Source organism: Oncorhynchus kisutch, linkage group LG13, assembly GCF_002021735.2.
Source record: "Oncorhynchus kisutch isolate 150728-3 linkage group LG13, Okis_V2, whole genome shotgun sequence".
Taxonomy (NCBI): Eukaryota; Metazoa; Chordata; class Actinopteri; order Salmoniformes; family Salmonidae; genus Oncorhynchus; species Oncorhynchus kisutch.
In genome coordinates, this window is record NC_034186.2 from 1,655,271 (window position 1) to 1,674,842 (window position 19,572).

The 19,572-nt window shown below is 44.9% G+C and overlaps 1 protein-coding gene across 1 annotated transcript in view; it reads right to left on the reverse strand.

Annotated features, from left to right (window-relative positions):
* gabra5 (gamma-aminobutyric acid type A receptor subunit alpha5) overlaps positions 1-16,431 on the reverse strand; it is a 76,972-nt gene extending 60,541 nt beyond the window's left edge. Inside the window, exons 1-5 of the mRNA XM_031838150.1 lie at positions 15,982-16,431; positions 12,715-12,799; positions 8,135-8,271; positions 7,265-7,332; positions 6,617-6,837 (exon numbers count right to left, since the gene is read on the reverse strand). Coding sequence (XP_031694010.1) covers positions 6,617-6,837; positions 7,265-7,332; positions 8,135-8,271; positions 12,715-12,797 — 509 coding nt within the window. The 5' untranslated portion in view covers positions 12,798-12,799; positions 15,982-16,431. The remainder of the gene's footprint in view (positions 1-6,616; positions 6,838-7,264; positions 7,333-8,134; positions 8,272-12,714; positions 12,800-15,981) is intronic.
* Between the last annotated feature and the right edge of the window lie 3,141 nt (positions 16,432-19,572).

Consider the following 19,572-nt stretch of genomic DNA (forward strand, 5'->3'; position numbering starts at 1 on the left):
TGTGTGAGTGGGAGTGTGTGTGTGTGTGTGTGTGTGTGTGTGTGTGTGTGTGTGAGTGGGAGTGTGTGTGTGTGTGTGTGTGTGTGTGTGTGTGTGGGTGGGAGTATTATAGGATGTGCTCCTACAGCAAGGGTCTCGCAGTCAAATCATGTTTGAGTCTCAAACATGACAATATCAGCTATGTATAATGACTGAATAATGGTGTAGAGATAGAGTCTCATTATACCATTATACTATGACATATTTACTGTAACTAGCTACATAACAAGCTAACAAACCCTATGTAACAAACCAGTACGACAATAGACAGCAGAACTCCTATGACATTTAGTTCTATAGTAGAATGAGCATGACGATTCAATAGACAGCAGAACTATGACATTTAGTTCTATAGTAGAATGAGCATGACGATTCAATAGACAGCAGAACTATGACATTTAGTTCTATAGTAGAATGAGCATGACGATTCAATAGACAGCAGAACTATGACATTTAGTTCTATAGTAGAAGGAGCATGACGATTCAATAGACAGCAGAACTATGACATTTAGTTCTATAGTAGAAGGAGCATGACGATTCAATAGACAGCAGAACTATGACATTTAGTTCTATAGTAGAATGAGCATGACGATTCAATAGACAGCAGAACTATGACATTTAGTTCTATAGTAGAATGAGCATGACGATTCAACAGTGTCACGTTCTGACCTTTATTTCCGTTGTTTTGTCATTATTTAGTATGGTCAGGGCGTGAGTTGGGGTGGGCAGTCTATGTTTGTTTTTCTATGATTTGGGTATTTCTATGTTTCGGCCTAGTATGGTTCTCAATCAGAGGCAGGTGTCATTAGTTGTCTCTGATTGAGAATCATACTTAGGTAGCCTGGGTTTCACTGTTTGTTTGTGGGTGATTGTCTATGTTGATGGCTTGTTTCAGCACAGTTCTCATTTAGCTTCACGGTTGTTATTTTGTTTATTGTTTTTTATAGTGTTTCAGTGTTTCAGTGTTTCAGTGTTCAGTGTTTTCTCTATTAAAATTCATGATGAACACATACCACGCCGCATTTTGGTCCTCCGATCCTTCTCGCCTCTCCTCTTCAGATGAAGAGGAGGACGACCGTGACAAACAGACAGCAGAACTCCTAGCTAATTTCCCCCCGACATCGGGCACTCTCTAGCAGTTGGAGGACTAAATCACCTCGAGCTCAACATTTAAACGGAGACTAAAATAAGGCTAAGTTTTGCGACTAGACAACCTTCTAGCTGACAACAGATTTTTTTGTTTTGCCGTTTATGTAATTTAAAGTTGAAAGTTTTCAAAAAAGTTATATGTTCCATGCCACGGAGAACTGCGGGGCAGGGATGGCTATCCGCCAGGCTGCCAAGGTTAATCAGGTGGACCTGTTCCATGCCACGGAGAACTGCGGGGCTATCCGCCAGGCTGCCAAGGTTAGTCAGGTGGACATGTTCCATGCCACGGAGAACTGCGGGGCTATCCGCCAGGCTGCCAAGGTTAATCAGGTGGACCTGTTCCATGCCACGGAGAACTGTGGAGCAGGGATGGCTATCCTCCAGGCTGACAAGGTTAGTCAGGTGTTCCTGTTCCATGTCACTGAGAACTGTGGGGGAGGGATGGCTATCCGCCAGGCTGCCAAGGTTAGTCAGGTGGACATGTTCCATGCCACGGAGAACTGTGGGGCAGGGATGGCTATCCGCCAGGCTGCCAAGGTTAGTCAGGTGGACCTGTTCCATGTCACTGAGAACTGTGGGGGAGGGATGGCTATCCTCCAGGCTGCCAAGGTTAGTCAGGTGGACATGTTCCATGCCACGGAGAACTGCGGGGCTATCCGCCAGGCTGCCAAGGTTAATCAGGTGGACCTGTTCCATGCCACGGAGAACTGTGGAGCAGGGATGGCTATCCTCCAGGCTGCCAAGGTTAGTCAGGTGGACCTGTTCCATGTCACTGAGAACCATGGGGCAGGGATGGCTATCCGCCAGGCTGCCAAGGTTAATCAGGTGGACCTGTTCCATGCCACGGAGAACCATGGAGCAGGGATGGCTATCCGCCAGGCTGCCAAGGTTACCCAGGTGGACCTGTTCCATGCCACGGAGAACTGTGGAGCAGGGATGGCTATCCTCCAGGCTGCCAAGGTTAGTCAGGTGGACCTGTTCCATGCCACGGAGAACCGTGGAGCAGGGATGGCTATCCTCCAGGCTGCCAAGGTTAGTCAGGTGGACCTGTTCCATGCCACGGAGAACTGTGGAGCAGGGATGGCTATCCTCCAGGCTGCCAAGGTTAATCTTGTGGACCTGTTCCATGCCACGGAGAACTGCGGGGCAGGGATGGCTATCCTCCAGGCTGCCAAGGTTAGTCAGGTGGACCTGTTCCATGCCACGGAGAACTGAGGGGCAGGGATGGCTATCCTCCAGGCTGCCAAGGTTAGTCAGGTGGACCTGTTCCATGCCACGGAGAACCGTGGAGCAGGGATGGCTATCCTCCAGGCTGCCAAGGTTAGTCAGGTGGACCTGTTCCATGCCACAGAGAACCGTGGGGCAGGGATGGCTATCCTCCAGGCTGCCAAGGTTAGTCAGGTGGACATGTTCCATGCCACGGAGAACTGTGGGGCAGGGATGGCTATCCTCCAGGCTGCCAAGGTTAATCAGGTGGACCTGTTCCATGCCACGGAGAACTGCGGGGCTATCCGCCAGGCTGCCAAGGTTAATCAGGTGGACCTGTTCCATGCCACGGAGAACTGTGGGGCAGGGATGGCTATCCTCCAGGCTGCCAAGGTTAATCAGGTGGACCTGTTCCATGCCACGGAGAACTGTGGAGCAGGGATGGCTATCCGCCAGGCTGCCAAGGTTAGTCAGGTGGACCTGTTCCATGTCACTGAGAACTGTGGGGGAGGGATGGCTATCCTCCAGGCTGCCAAGGTTAGTCAGGTGGACATGTTCCATGCCACGGAGAACTGGGGGGCTATCCGCCAGGCCCAAGGTTAATCAGGTGGACCTGTTCCATGCCACGGGAAAACTGTGGGGCAGGGATGGCTATCCTCCAGGCTGCCAAGGTTAGTCAGGTGGACCTGTTCCATGCCACGGAGAACTGTGGAGCAGGGATGGCTATCCGCCAGGCTTCCAAGGTTAGTCAGGTGGACCTGGTTAGTCAGGTGGACCTGTTCCATGCCACGGAGAACTGTGGAGCAGGGATGGCTATCCGCCAGGCTGCCAAGGTTAGTCAGGTGGACCTGTTCCATGCCACGGAGAACTGTGGGGCAGGGATAGCTATCCACCAGGCTGCCAAGGTTAGTCAGGTGGACCTGTTCCATGCCACGGAGAACTGTGGAGCAGGGATGGCTATCCGCCAGGCTGCCAAGGTTAGTCAGGTGGACCTGGTTAGTCAGGTGGACCTGTTCCATGCCACGGAGAACTGTGGAGCAGGGATGGCTATCCGCCAGGCTGCCAAGGTTAGTCAGGTGGACCTGTTCCATGCCACGGAGAACTGTGGGGCAGGGATAGCTATCCACCAGGCTGCCAAGGTTAGTCAGGTGGACATGTTCCATGCCACGGAGAACTGTGGGGCAGGGATGGCTATCTGCCAGGCTGCCAAGGTTAGGCATCTTTTGTTTTTAGGAGATGACCACGTGTATGTAAATTAGATCTGCTAGTGACAGTTTCTTTTCTAATCTACCAAGGTGGATGGTGTACTTTGGCAGCCTCTGACGGACTGGCTGAGCGGCTCGGTGACCCCATGGTTGTCGCAGTGGACCACCCCCAAATCCAAATCAATTCCAATGTATTCATAAAGCCCTTCTTACATCAGCTGAAGTGCTGTAAACAGAAACCCAGCCTGAAACCCCATACAACAATGCAGGGGTAGAAACACAGTGGCTTGCACCACAGGAGGCAAATTCTCTGGTGTAGTACTGTATCTACTGCGCCCTTCACCAGGCCGAGGCTGATGAAATACGCTGACAAAATACACAGGTATTAGGTGTTTCTGTATGTAGAATGCAGGACTGACTGTTCTCAATGTGTGTGATGTAAATGTGGATGTGTATGGTGATGCCAAAACAAACAGTTTATCCTGGATGGACAATTTTACATTCTATTCTATTGTAGGTTTCGGCACCCAGGGGATACAATCCCACCACTGGGGAAGAGGTGGTGGGAAATGTTCAGGAGGAGGCACAGGAACCTGAGCATGAGGAGGCCAGACACCCTGGACACGGGGAGATCTGAGTGTGTCACACTTCCAACGATGGACACCTTCCTTCACTTCTTATGAGAAGCACTTGAAGGAGAGTGGGTTGGCGGGAGAAACCGCCAGAGTCCCCAGTTGCAGAAGAAGGCCAGGTGCCTACTCTGCCGGCCACACCATCGTCAGTCCGTCAACCCCACCATTACAAACACCAGCTCCTCCAAACCATCGTCAGCTGGTTTCGTCCACCACCACCACGATGCACACCACCCCCCTGTCTGTCACCACCAACGCGGCCTCCTCTGCACCAACTGCCTCCTCCGTCTCCCCTGGTCACACCACTATAGCAGCATCGTCTGGTGTCCCTGCCCCCTGCAATTCCAATACAGCCACGTCCACAGGTAAATTAGACAAACAAATACTGTTTGTTTTGTGTTCCATAAAACTGCAATGTTGAAACTTGTTTTCCTCTCTTTACATATCTACAGTCCATAGCACCAGCCCCCTTTCTGTCTCTTTACATATCTACAGTCCATAGCACCAGCCCTCAGCCCCCTTTCTGTCTCTTTACATATCTACAGTCCATAGCACCAGCCCTCAGGGCACCTCCTCCAAAACTTCTGCAGATTCCTGCAGAGGTATTGATGTAAAAAAGTTGAAAAGGGTTTTCATGAAACATGCTCCATCTAACACAACTTTTGTTCTCTCAACTGCATCACAGAAAAGAAAGAGAAAAGCTCCACCGGCCACCTCTGTCACGCCTCCCGTGGCAGCACTCTCAGGTATTTCATAATCTCTCTCGTTGCTGTAGTACTTCTACATTTTGCAAAACCATGTTTTCAAATAAAAGAGTGGGAGTGTGATCCACCTGCAAGCTCCCCCGCAGGAGTGTAGGTCCTAGGTGCCATGGGTGTGCTGTGACTTCTGCCAGCACTGTAGGGGTGTGCTGTGGGATCCAGAGGTGGGCGGGTTATTTAGTTTATAGATTTCTAGGTTGGTGGTTTGCGTGGTTCCCAATTAGAAGCAGCTGGTAATCCTTGCCTCTAATTGGAGTTCATATTTAGGTACGCTTTTTCCCCACCTGCATTTGTGGGATATTGTTTTGTGTTTGTGCACAACGTAGTCACGTTTAGTTTGTTTGTTTGTTTGTTTGTTTGTTTGTTTGTTTGTTTTTGTTTTGTTTTGTTTAAGTTTCTCTTTGAATTATGGAGGTCGAGATTGAATTGTTTGTTTTCATATGAAATAATTTATTTGCAAAAATAAATACATGTCTAAACTATAATATATATTTATTTAACCACCTTGTGTATTTATTCCTTCACTTTCTAAGTGCATCTCTGCAACACAACTCTGTTTTCATTGTTTATGTCAATGCAAATCAGTTTTATTTTATGTAAATTATTCATACTCATTTATATTTTAATGTTAAACTGGTATCTACTTTCTCAAAACATAAAAATTAAACTTTAAAACAAATGATGAGACATTAACACTGAATATGTTGGTGAAGAGCCCTTTTTTAGGACTCCACGTGAGGGCGCACCAACGAAAAGTTGACAGGCAAGTCCAATTTTTTTTCAACGGAAGGTAAGCCAACTATCTAGTAAACATTTTGGATACGAGGTTGGTGTCTCATTTTTTTAACAAAATTAAACGGATATATCTTGTAATTGAACAAAATAGTAAGGTGGCCGATAACTGGGTGGCCGGAAATACGAAAATACGGGACGTATTTTCCTTGCTAAGCCACTTATCAAAAGCTGATTTCCACTGAAATGTCAAACATGCTAATTGCTAACCGGTTAGCTGACATTTTCTTTTACCAATAGTCAATAATTTTATACCAGACACCAATTATCACAAAACATTGATGGCTTGATCACAAGATAACACTATTAAAGGTAATATATTTCTTAAATGCTGTTGAATATGCCGATACTACGGCGTGCTACGCTACGACATTTAGTTCTATAGTAGAATGAGCAGAAACATTCATGTGCTGACCTTCTAGCGTCGACCGACCAGGAATCTCGTGTTTATTGTTTACTATTTTGTATTGTTTGGTTTGTTTTGTTTATTGTTGATACAGGGATCATCTCATAGTGAGCAGGGTCTCAAACATACAACAGGACTCAGATATAGATCTAGATTTGAATGAGCATACGTCTATGTTCATGAGAGTTGTAATGAGAAGTTATCTTATGATTGTTGATTCACGTATTCTAATTAAACAAGGACACAACCCTGTACACCTGTACCAGTCTTTAGACTGTTTGTTTGTACCAGTCTTTGGACTGTTTGTTTGTCTTTAAGAGGACAGTGGGCGCATTGACCTGAAACCAACAGTGGGAGATCAACAAAAAGACAGGTCAACAATGTTTTTTTCTCACAACACACTGTTTGTTGAGGGTCCTCACTGACCTCATAGTGTAGAGCAGTGTCCCGTCGTCTTTGAGTCGGAGAAGTTTGTTGGGCGTGGTCATGTTGTGGGCGATAGATTTCTTCCCGTTGAGGAAGAAGGTGTCTGGGGTCCAGATGTTAGACGCCAGGAGGTTGTTTAATGGTAACATCTTCATGGGGCCTTGGAAACGCAGACGTTCGTCCTTCCAGCTCTGTCTGAAGAACACATCTATGGTGTACTCCTGGAGGTCAAGAGGTCAAAGACGAGACAAGACAGGGGTTCAGAGTTGGTATATGAAAGCTACAAGGGCATCATTGAATGTACAGCATGACATTAAGGGACAGTTTCTCAGAAAACAGATTAAGCCTAATCCTAAAATGTTCAATTTGAGATTCTCGATTTAGTTTGCTTCTTAGTTCTGGCCTAGACTTAATCTATTGCTGGTCATTTGCCCCAAGACATTAATACAGACTAATCGTAATTTAAAAAACTAAAAAACAAATAGTAATTTAAAAAAGAGATGAAATAAGCAAATGTTTTGCAAAATTTTGATTGAATTCTAAAAAAAATGTAACAAAAAAATACTTTCATTCAATTCTACATAAGTAGCACGGGAATATGGAAGCTGTTTCTATTACGATGAGAATGAGTCAAGAAGAAGTGCTTACCATTTCAGTATCAGAAACGGGACCAAAGCTGGTCACAAATATGTTGGTCTTGATCTCGGTCACCTTCTCTGTAGAAAAGGAGTCCCATCCAGAGAGGAGTTGCTCAGAGAGGCAGTTCCTTTATTTCACAGACCTTTTTCTATTCAAACAATATGGATTGACACATAATTCTGCATTGAACCTTCAATAATTACATTTATTTTCAGTAAGAGGATCTGAAAAGTTGGCCTCGGTCCTTTGAGAACAAAGACCCTGGTATTTATGAAATGAGTTTCTCTCTCTCTCTCTCTGTCTCTCTCTCTACTTCTCTCTGTCTCTCTGTCTCTCACTCTGTCTCTCCCTCTCTCTGTATCTGCCTCTCTTTGTCTCTCTCTGCCTCTCTCAGTGGGCGACTGACACACACACACACACACACACACACACACACACAATCTCCCCTAACCATTGCAATGAACATATCTCTTCGTCAGAGACCTGTGTTTACCAGAGTCTATGAATATAGGCCCATCCCCCTCCATAATAGAGGGCTAGCATACTGACAAAGACATTATCACCTCTCCATGGTCTCTTACTTATGGTACAATAGATACAGAGGTTGTACTGGAGGGAAGATATGTCTACTTCATTATATCATAAAACAACTCATGATTCTTAACTTAACGAGGCCAGGAAACAATATGGACAGAGAGTCCGTTTACATGTGTTATGGATGCAGTGTTCATACTGTATGTACTGTATGCAACATGGTAAAGGTTTTAAGGGTGTGTCCTAAATGGCCCCTATTCCCTATATAGTGCACTACTATAGACCAGATACGGCCCGTTTATGGCTGGAATAGGGTGCCGTTTGAGGGTCTGGATGGGTCCCTACCTCCCAGACCAGGACGTAGCCTGTTGTCATAGCCGTCCAGCAGTCTGTCCAGTATTCGGGTAAAGATGGTGATGTTGTCATTTAGCTCCGCCTCTTTTAGGGGTTCTGTAGTGGTTACTGCTGGGGTCTGGGAAAGGCTGTAGGGGGAACAGGATAGTATGATTACTGCCGGGGTCTGGGAAAGGCTGTAGGGGGGGACAGGACAGTATGGTTACTGCTGGTGTCTGGGAAAGGCTGTAGGGGGGGGACAGGGCAGTACAGTTACAGACTAGTTGACTGGGTACGAGTCTGCAGGTGGAACAGGACAGTACAGTTACAGACTAGTTGACTGGGTACGAGTCTGCAGGTGGAACAGGACAGTACAGTTACAGACTAGTTGACTGGGTACGAGTCTGCAGGTGGAACAGGACAGTACAGTTACAGACTAGTTGACTGGGTACGAGTCTGCAGGTGGAACAGGCTACAGGGGATCAGACGGGTAGGGAACAGTTACAATACAATACTTTACTTCTTAGTAATCAATCAATGTGGAAGAGAAATTGACAGAATTGGATGCTCAATTCAATCACATTAACTAAGGGACAGGACTAGTTATAGAATAAGGGACAGGACTAGTTATAGAATAAGGGACAGGACTAGTTATAGAATAAGAGACAGGACTAGTTATAGAATAAGAGACAGGACTAGTTATAGAATAAGGGACAGGACTAGTTATAGAATAAGGGACAGGACTAGTTATAGAATAAGGGACAGGACTAGTTATAGAATAAGGGACAGGACTAGTTATAGAATAAGGGACAGGACTAGTTATAGAATAAGGGACAGGACTAGTTATAGAATAAGGGACAGGACTATGTCACGCCTTGGTCTTAGTATTTTGTGTTTTCTTTAATTATTTGTTCAGGCCAGGGTGTGACATGGGTTTGTGTGTTGTGTTTCGTATTGTGGTTTGTAGTATTTGGGATCGCGGCTGATTAGGGGTGTTGTATAGGCTTGGCTGCCTGAGGTGGTTCTCAATCAGCAGTCAGGTGCTTCTCGTTGCCTCTGATTGGGAACCGTATTTAGGTAGCCTGAGTTCGCTTTGTCTTTCGTGGGTGATTGTTCCTGTCTCTGTGTAGTTTCACCAGATAGGCTGTAATTAGGTTTCATGTTCCGTTTGTTGTTTTGTATTTATTATAGTTATTTCATGTATCGTCACTTTTCTTCATTAAAGACATGAGTAACCACCACGCTGCATTTCCGTCCGACTCTCTTTCAACAAACGAAGAAAGCCGTTACAGAATCACCCACCACATATGGACCGAGCAGCGTGGTAACAGGCAGCGACAGCAGGAGCAGCGAAAGGAGGACGTTATGGACAGCAATGGCATGGAGTATACGACGTGGAAGGAAATCGACGGGTGGGCGGCCGACCCAGAGAGAGTGCAGGAGCCCGCATGGGATTCGCTTGAGCAGTGCGAAGAAGGCTATAGGCGAATGGAGTCGAAAAGGAAAACACGGCGGCGCGGAGCGAAACCCGAAAGTCACCCCAAAAAATGTATTGGGAGGGGGCTCAGGGAGAGAGTGGCAGAGTCAGGAGTCAGACCTGAGCCAACTCTCCCTGTTAATCGTGAGGAGCAGCGATATAAGGACTTCTGGTCTTGGGAGATGATATTAGACGGAAGAGGACCCTGGGCTCAGCCTGGTGAATATCGCCGCCCTAAGGAGGAAGCAGAGGCAGCAGGAGGTAGGAGCCGGCGATACGAGGGAACACGGTTGGCAAGGAAGCCCGAGAAGCAACCCCCAAAAAATAATGGGGGGGGGGGGGGCTTACAGGGAGTATGGCTATGCCAGGTAGGAGACCTGCGCAAACTCCCTGTGCTTTCCGGTGGGCTAGAGAGACCGGGCAGACACCGTGTTATGCTATGGAGCGCACGGTGTTTCCAGTGCGGGTGCATAGCCCGGTACGGTTCATACCAGCCCTTCGTATTGGCCGGGCTAGAGTGGGCATCGAGCCAGGTAAGCTTGGGCAGGCTCGGTGCTCAAGAGCTCCAGTGCGCCTGCACGGTCCGGTCTATCCAGAGCCACCTCCACACACCAGTCCTCCAGTAGCAGCTCCCCGCACCAGGCTTCCTGTGCGTGTCCTCGCTCCAGTATCACCAGTGCCCGCACCACGCATCAGGCCTACAGTGCGCCTCGCCTCTCCTGCTCTGTCGGAGTCTCCCGCCTGTTCAGCACAGCCAGAGCCTTCCTTCCCTCCCGCGCTGTCGGAGTCTCCCGCCTGTTCAGCGCAGCCAGCGTTTTCCTCCTCTCCTGCGCTGTCGGAGTCTCCCGCCTGTTCAGCGCAGCCAGCGTTTTCCTCCTATCCTGCGCTGCCGGAGCCTCCTGCCTGTTTGAAGCAGCCTGAGCTGCCAGTCTGCAGGGTGCTGTCAGTCTGCAAGGAGCTGCCAGTCTGCAAGGAGCTGCCAGTCTGCAAGGAGCTGTTAGTCTGCAAGGAGCTGCCAGTCTGCAGGGTGCTGTCAGCCTGCATGGAGCAGTCAGAGCTGTCAGTCTGCATGAAGCAGCCAGAACTGCCAGTCTGCAAGGAGCTGTCAGCCTGCATGGAGCAGTCAGAGCTGTCAGTCTGCATAGAGCAGCTAGATCCGCCAGTCAGCCATGATCTTCTAGATCTGCCAGTCAACCAGATTCTTCCAGATCAGCCTGTCAACCAGAATCTTCCAGATCTGCTAGTCAACCTGAATCTTCCAGATCCGCCAGCCAGCCAGGATCTACCGGAGCCTACTACCTACCTGAGCTTCATCTCAGTACTGGGCTTCCTCTCAGTACTGGGCTTCCTCTCAGTACTGGGCTTCCTCTCAGTACTGGGCTGCCCCTCAGTTCCGGGCTGCCCCTCAGTCCCGAGCTGCCCCTCAGTCCCGAGCTGCCTCAGTCCCGAGCTGCCCCTCAGTCCCGAGTTGCCCCTCAGTCCCGAGTTGCCCCTCAGTCCCGAGCTGCCCCTCAGTCCCGAGCTGCCCCTCAGTCCCGAGATGCCCCTCAGTCACGAGCTGCTCCTCAGTTCTGTGGGGTTCTGGGTGAGGACTATTAGGCCATGGTCGGCGGCGAGGGTGGATTATCCCAGGACGCGAAGGGGAGGAACTATGACATTTATGGAGTGGGGTCCACGTCCCGAGCCGGAGCCGCCACCATGGACAGACGCCCACCCGGACCCTCCCTATGGTTTTGAGGTGCGTCCGGGAGTCCGCACCTTGGGGGGGGGGGGTTCTGTCACGCCTTGGTCTTGGTGGGTGATTGTTCCTGTCTCTGTGTAGTTTCACCAGATAGGCTGTAATTAGGTTGGTGGGTGATTGTTCCTGTCTCTGTGTAGTTTCACCAGATAGGCTGTATTAGGTTGGTGGGTGATTGTTCCTGTCTCTGTGTAGTTTCACCAGATAGGCTGTATTAGGTTGGTGGGTGATTGTTCCTGTCTCTGTGTAGTTTCACCAGATAGGCTGTATTAGGTTGGTGGGTGATTGTTCCTGTCTCTGTGTAGTTTCACCAGATAGGCTGTATTAGGTTGGTGGGTGATTGTTCCTGTCTCTGTGTAGTTTCACCAGATAGGCTGTATTAGGTTTCACGTTCCGTTTGTTGTTTTGTATTTATTAAGTTATTTCATGTATCGTCACTTTTCTTCATTAAAGACATGATTAACCACCACGCTGCATTTCCGTCCGACTCTCTTTCTACAAACAAAGAACGCCGTTACAGACTAGTTATAGAATAAGGGACAGGACTAGTTATAGAATAAGGGACAGGACTAGTTATAGAATAAGGGACAGGACTAGTTATAGAATATGGGACAGGACTAGTTATAGAATAATGTACACAACTAGTTATAGAATAAGAGACAGGACTAGTTATAGAATCAAGTACAGGACTAGTTATAGAATAAGGGACAGGAAGTGTTATGGAATAAACTACAGGACTAGTTATAGAATAAGGGACAGGACTAGTTATAGAATAAGGGATAGGAAGTGTTATAGAATATGGGACAGGACTAGTTATAGAATAAAGTACAGGACTAGCTATAGAATATGGGACAGGACTAGTTATAGAATATGGGACAGGAAGTGTTATAGAATATGGGACAGGACTAGTTATAGAATATGGGACAGGAAGTTTTATAGAATATGGGACAGGACTAGTTATAGAATATGGGACAGGAAGTGTTATAGAATATGGGACAGGACTAGTTATAGAATATGGGACAGGAAGTGTTATAGGCTACACTTCCCTTCTTAACGTTACAATAATGAAATCAAAGTGGAAGAGAGATGGGCAGGATTGGATGCAAAATTCAAATAGATTAGCCAATTATTTTGCGTATTCCATAACAAAATTACACAGCATCAGTGGCTCTATACCAATATCAAGAAACCTTAACAGATATGTTTTGAAACACTTTACATACAAAATCTAATATACCTGGAAGAGAAATGGCCAGCATTGGCTACCCAATTTAAATAGATCAATATAACTTTAAAATATTTCAAAATAAAATAAAATACCTCTATATAGCAATATCCATAATATGAAAAGATGTGCTGTGAACGTGAGCGGCTTACCTCAGACGGCAGGTGACGCTCACTAGCAAGACGAAGACCCAGACTTTGGACATAGCACAGCCGCAGCGCATCCCGTCACCCATGCCTGAAAACACACAGCACATCCAAGGATATCAGGGTAGCAGAAAGGTGGGAAGACAACTCATGCAGATCCTGTGTTGCTTTATGAAAAGTCGTGACGTAATCAGCCTACACAAGCTGTACATGAATTCAGTGGAATGCGTAAATGACAACCGTTAAATAAATAAATAATTGTTTAGCCTTCACAGTTACAAAAACACATGGTTTTATTAGTGTGGCTTGTGGCAGAAGCCACAAGAAATATTGGACCCCTTATTTCAGACTAAAGTTATTATCCTTTACAACGTTACTACTCTTACACCATTTAAGCTAGAAATACCAATCACACTTTAAAGCGTGCAGACCGGTATGGAATAGCTTGCTTGCATACATTTAAAAAGAAATACTATTTATCATTTTTAAACAATTACATTTTTACTATACTTATTAAACATCATCCACTTTCAAGTGGATTTCTTCAGCATTGTCACGCCCTGGCCTTAGTTATCCTTGTTCTCTTTAGTTTTTTGGTTAGGTCCGGGTGTGACATGGGGGAAATATGTTTTCGCTTGTCTAGGGGTTTTGTAAGTTTATGGGGCTGTACACATTCTACGTAATTGTATGTCTATGGTTGCCTAGATTGGTTCTCAATTAGAGGCAGCTGTCTATCGTTGTCTCTGATTGGGAACCATATTTAGGCAGCCATTTGCTTTGGGTATTTTGTGGGCGATTGTTTCCTGTCTTTGTGTTTGCTTCACCAGATAGGACTGTTTCGGTTTTGCCACGTTTGTTATTTTGTAATTGTGTTCATGTTTAGTTTCACTTATTTAAACACCATGAACTCTAACCACGCTGCATTTAGGTCCGCCTCTCCTTCCCAGGATGAAAACCGTTACAAGCATTGTAAAAGCTTCTATGGTGACATCATGACTTCCAACATTCCATTCATTGTAAATGCAACAATGCAACTTTCAACACAAATCAGACCACATTCCCAACAAGTTAGACACAAAGATACCACATTCCCAACAAGTTAGACACAAAGATACCACATTCCCAACAAGTTAGACACAAAGATACCACATTCCCAACAAGTTAGACACAAAGATACCACATTCCCAACAAGTTAGACACAAAGATACCACATTCCCAACAAGTTAGACACAAAGATACCACATTCCCAACAAGTTAGACACAAAGATACCACATTCCCAACAAGTTAGACACAAAGATACCACATTCCCAACAAGTTAGACACAAAGATACCACATTCCCAACAAGTTAGACACAAAGATACCACATTCCCAACAAGTTAGACACAAAGATACCACATTCCCAACAAGTTAGACACAAAGATACCACATTCCCAACAAGTTAGACACAAAGATAGATTGTTGGAAATCTTACTCTACTTCTCTGCTATTTAAAGCTGAAATTGGAACAAAAATATCTCATACCGATCAAATTATTCAGCTGTTTTACCAACTGCATCAATGACATTTCCTTTTTTAATGAAATGTGGACCCCTTTCCCAACAAGTCAGAGAAAAAGTTAGTGTACTTTATCTATTTTTCTGCTCTTCAAATCTGGAATCGGAACAAAAATATCTGCTATCAATCTAACGATACGATACAGCTGTTTTAGTTAACGCATTAACAATTTTCCCCAAAACTTTTTCAAACGGAAATTCTGACCAAGTTAGACAAAACGATTTGCTTAAATGAACATGGGTTTAAATGAGACCCATAGGAATACAGACGTAACCATTCAAAATGCTCCTACTCCTTGGTCAATTAAGCTACAAGACCAACTTTAAAACATTCAGTCAATAATGATTTAGAATATTTATCGACCATAACTATAGACATTTAAATAAATTTGCATAAAATAACTCGCTACCAGTAACTCTTGAACTGTTCAAGCTAGATTCACCAAAACAACTGTCACATGTTCAGGCTATCCTAACATCAATATCATTCAACTTTTATCAACTATAACTATTTACATTTGCATAAATTAATATAAAATAACCCACCGACAGTAACTCTTGAACCGTTAAAGCTAGAGACACCAAACCAACTTTCCTATCCCAACTGCCACAAAACAAACAAATATTTACAAGAGATGAAGTAAGTCACACAATGTTTCTTTATGGAAAATGAGCATCTAGTTATTGTTTTATTGTTATGTTGCTAGCAGCACTGAGGTGTAGGTTATTAGTGTTGCCATATGCTGACATTGTATTTCTGTAGTGGGTTATTATTCCTGGTCATCGTAACAGACATAATGACTGGAGGCTACATCACTTCCAATCAAAACTCCTGCATTGGCGGATGCATGTTAAATTAAAGCACTATAGCTTGGCATTATGTCATTAGAGCTTGCCTCCTATAGCCAAACAGTAGGTTAGTAGGATACTGGACTATGCAATCTATGGGAATTATACATGACAATTAGCTAATATATATGAAAAACTATGCAATCTATGGGAATTATACATGACAATTAGCTAATATATATGAAAAACTATGCAATCTATGGGAATTATACATGACAATTAGCTAATATATATGAAAAACTATGCAATCTATGGGAATTATACATGACAATTAGCTAATATATATGAAAAACTATGCAATCTATGGGAATTATACATGACAATTAGCTAATATATATGAAAAACTATGCAATCTATGGGAATTATACATGACAATTAGCTAATATTTATGAAAAACTATGCAATCTATGGGAATTATACATGACAATTAGCTAATATATGAAAAACTATGCAATCTATGGGAATTATCCATGACAATTAGCTAATATATATGAACAACTATGCAATCTATGGGAATTATACATGACAATTAGCTAATATATATGAAAAACTATGCAATCTATGGGAATTATCCATGACAATTAGCTAATATATATGAACAACTATGCAATCTATGGGAATTATACATGACAATTAGCTAATATATATGAAAAACTATGCAATCTATGGGAATGATACATGACAATTAGCTAATATATTTGCAGTCATACCATTGTTCAAAGAGCCCTTTGTTTGAATCCTTTTAGAGATTCCCCTCAAATTTCAGAAACTGCATTACAATAAATTAAAGTAAGGTGGATTCAATTACAGAGAGTTGAGGAGAAAAAATAAAACAATTTCAATTAATGTCACAATAAATGAATCTATACCTGTATCGTTGTGGACGCGTTATTGATAAACACAGTATTCCATGTGTACTGGAAGGCAAATCCCGCAAGGCTGACAGTCTGTAGACTACTGCAGCTCGAAAGAGTGGATTCTTCCTGAGAAATCTATTCTACCCTGGCTGGCCTATAGTCTACTGCACAGACCTCGCAATCTATTGTCCTCTCCTCTTCTACGGCTCACAAATGAACTCACATTATAGAACAAACCCTCCGCATCCTGATACACTTCTCTAATCTTATCTCCTTCATATGTCTAATTAATAAATGTGTTATCAAACATGCGATGCTGTTTTAGCCTAGTGTAACGCCTCCATCAATACGCCTGTGAAGTCCCCCCCGTCGGAGCTACTACGCGTGTCTGTCTGCGCCCCGTAATGACTATTCCGTCGTTTAGCGGACCAACACTTTGTTTCTCCTCCGGTGCCTCTACATCCAACTATATCTCAGTGGTGTAGCCTACAGTACAGCAGCACTGCAATGCTTTTCTGCACAACCATTGGAGCGTAGCTAGCTACATAGGCTTACCACAGTTCTGGTGCGTAGGAGAGAGTTGGCTGTTCCTCCGCTGTACTTAGACTTTTTATTAACTCAAAACTGTAAAAAAATATATTTTGAATTAAAGTTGAGGGACATCACCTCTGCGTGTACACGCTCAATACCACTTAGGTGGGAGAATGGAGAGACTGGAGGGTTGACGGGGAGAGTAGACGATCGTCTATTTTAGGCGCAGGTTTATTTGCCCCAAAACAATGATTAAAAAAAGGTTGCATCGAATTGAGCGGGTTTCCTAACAATTCCGCTGACTTGGCATCCTTTACATTGCCGTCAGCAGCTGAGTGTCCCAGTGTCCCTGTGAAAACAATCACAGCGGGTTGAGAAAACCCCTATCACAGCAAAGTGTATCCACAGCAAATGTAAGGTATTATATTGACTTCAAGGTATATCAGCCTAATTATCTCAAATACCTTGTCATCAAATGTGTGGCAATTATATTTAGGCTATTGGTGTCATGTGTAAGAAGGAGCTGTGTGTGTGTGTGTGTTGTGTGTGTGTGTGTGTGTGTGTGTGTGTGTGTGTGTGTGTGTGTGTGTGTGTGTGTGTGTTGTGTGTGTGTGTTGGGTGTGTGTGTGTTGGCGTTCATTCCCTACAGTGCAGAGGAGGTTGGTGGCACCTTAATTGGGGAGGAAGGACGCATGGTAATGGATGTGCTGCAGTGATGCTGTGTAGTGGTGCTACCTGCCCTCAGGCACATTAGAAGACTACGGACTGTGAACCCTCTCGGGACCAACTGAAACACACTGACACAGATACCAGAAAACATACACTACATTTCCTTTCTATGAGAGAGAGAGAGAGAGAGAGAAAGAGAGAGAGATAGAGAGAGAGGCACACACACAGAGAGAGAGAGAGAGAGAGAGAGAGAAAGAGAGAAACAGAGAGAGAGAGAGAGAGAGAGAGAGAGAGGCACACACAGAGAAAGAGAGAGAAAGAGAGAAACACAGAGAGAGAGAGACAGAGAGAGAGGCACACAGAGAGAGAGAGACAGAGAGAGAGGCACACAGAGAGAGAGAGAGAAAGAGAAACAGAGAGAGAGAGAGATTGAGAGAGAGAGAAAGACAGAGAGAGAGACAGAGAGAGAGACAGAGAGAGACACAGAGAAAGAGACAGAGAGAAAGACAGAGAGAGAGAGAGACAGAGAGAGACACAGAGAAAGAGACAGAGAGAGAGGCAGAGAGAGAGAGAGAGAGACAGAGACAGAGATAAACAGAGAGAGAGAGAGAGAGAGAGAGAGAGAGAGTCAGAGAGAGACAGAGAGAGACAGAGAGAGACAGAGAGATAAACAGAGAGAGACAGAGAGAGAGAGAGGGGCATCCAGAGGAAGCCTAATGTAATGGACACCATCTCTAGTGTTTAGACAGTTTAGACAGTTAAGACACAGAGCATCCTGTCTTCTGAAAAAAGCCAAACAGCAAAGACCTTTACTGGAAAGGAGGGCGTGCCAAATGGCACTCTATTCTCTATACAGTAAAACGCTTTTGACGAGGCAATAAGGTTCCTGTTGGGATGCGGACTTAGGTTCTATGGCAGAGCCTCTTGACGTGTTTCTCTGTGTCTTTCTGTTTCTGTCTGCCTGTATATCTGCCTGTTCTCTGTCTGCCTGTTTCTGTCTGCCTGTATCTCTGTCTGCCTGTTTCTGTCTGCCTGTATCTCTGTCTTTCTGTTTCTGTCTGCCTGTTCTCTGTCTGCCTGTATCTCTGACAGCCTTCCAGAAATGACATATGAACCCACTACACTTTCAGCAGCTCCATGTTGATCTAGAAAACCACTTAAATAACAGTTCAGGTTCAACAACTAAAAACTAAAAAACGTTTTTTTATTTGTTCTTGAACATTTGGGTGAGAAATCCCTTTGTATAAATCCAGATCATTTCCCAACAAATTCTGTGACAAATACTGTTTTTTATTATGTGACAACTACTGGGGTGGCGGGTAGCTTAGTGGTTAGAGCGTTGGGCCAGTAACCGAAAGGTTGCTGAATCGAATACCTGAGCTGACAAGGTAAAAATCTGTCGTTCTGCCCCTGAACAAGGCAGTTAACCCACTGTTCCCCGGGAGGGAGGCCGTGATTGTAAATAACAATTTGTTGTTAAATGACTTGCCTAGTTAAATAAAGGTTCATTTCTATTAGCAGAGGAAGTGGCCATCTGAGCATGGTTGACTCTCTCAGAGCTGTGGAATGACTCAGTGTGGTTGTTCCTGGAATCAGACCAACGGCTCCATCTTTTCCAGAGACACTCATAAAAGCACATTAGTCCTCTACACTTAATGGAGTATGTATAGGGACTTAGATGGTCTCTACTCTGTGCCACTTCTCTGGTTCACACATCATCACTACTATCAACTAAAGTCATTCCAATTAAACTAAATCCACATACCAGACCACTATCAACTCTGTGCTAAATGTTCAGGATTTCATGACGGTTGAAAAACCAGTCAAATGACAGTCTGTTAATAAAATCTGATGGATTATGACGTGGTCTGGAGATGTAACAAGTGTGAAACGGCTAGCTAGTTAGCGGCGGTGCGCGCCTGTCGCGTATTACAGTAATAGGTGGCGTCACTCGCTCTGAGGACCTTGAAGGAGTTATTTCCCCTTGCTCTGAGGACCTTGAAGGAGTTATTTCCCCTTGCTCTGCAAGGACCTTGAAGGAGTTATTTCCCCTCGCTCTGAGGACCTTGAAGGAGTTATTTCCCCTTGCTCTGCAAGGACCTTGAAGGAGTTATTTCCCCTTGCTCTGAGGACCTTGAAGGAGTTATTTCCCCTTGCTCTGCAAGGACCTTGAAGGAGTTATTTCCCTCGCTCTGAGGACCTTGAAGGAGTTATTTCCCCTCGCTCTGAGGACCTTGAAGGAGTTATTTCCCCTCGCTCTGAGGACCTTGAAGGAGTTATTTCCCCTCGCTCTGGGGACCTTGAAGGAGTTATTTCCCCTTGCTCTGAGGACCTTGAAGGAGTTATTTCCCCTTGCTCTGCAAGGACCTTGAAGGAGTTATTTCCCCTTGCTCTGAGGACCTT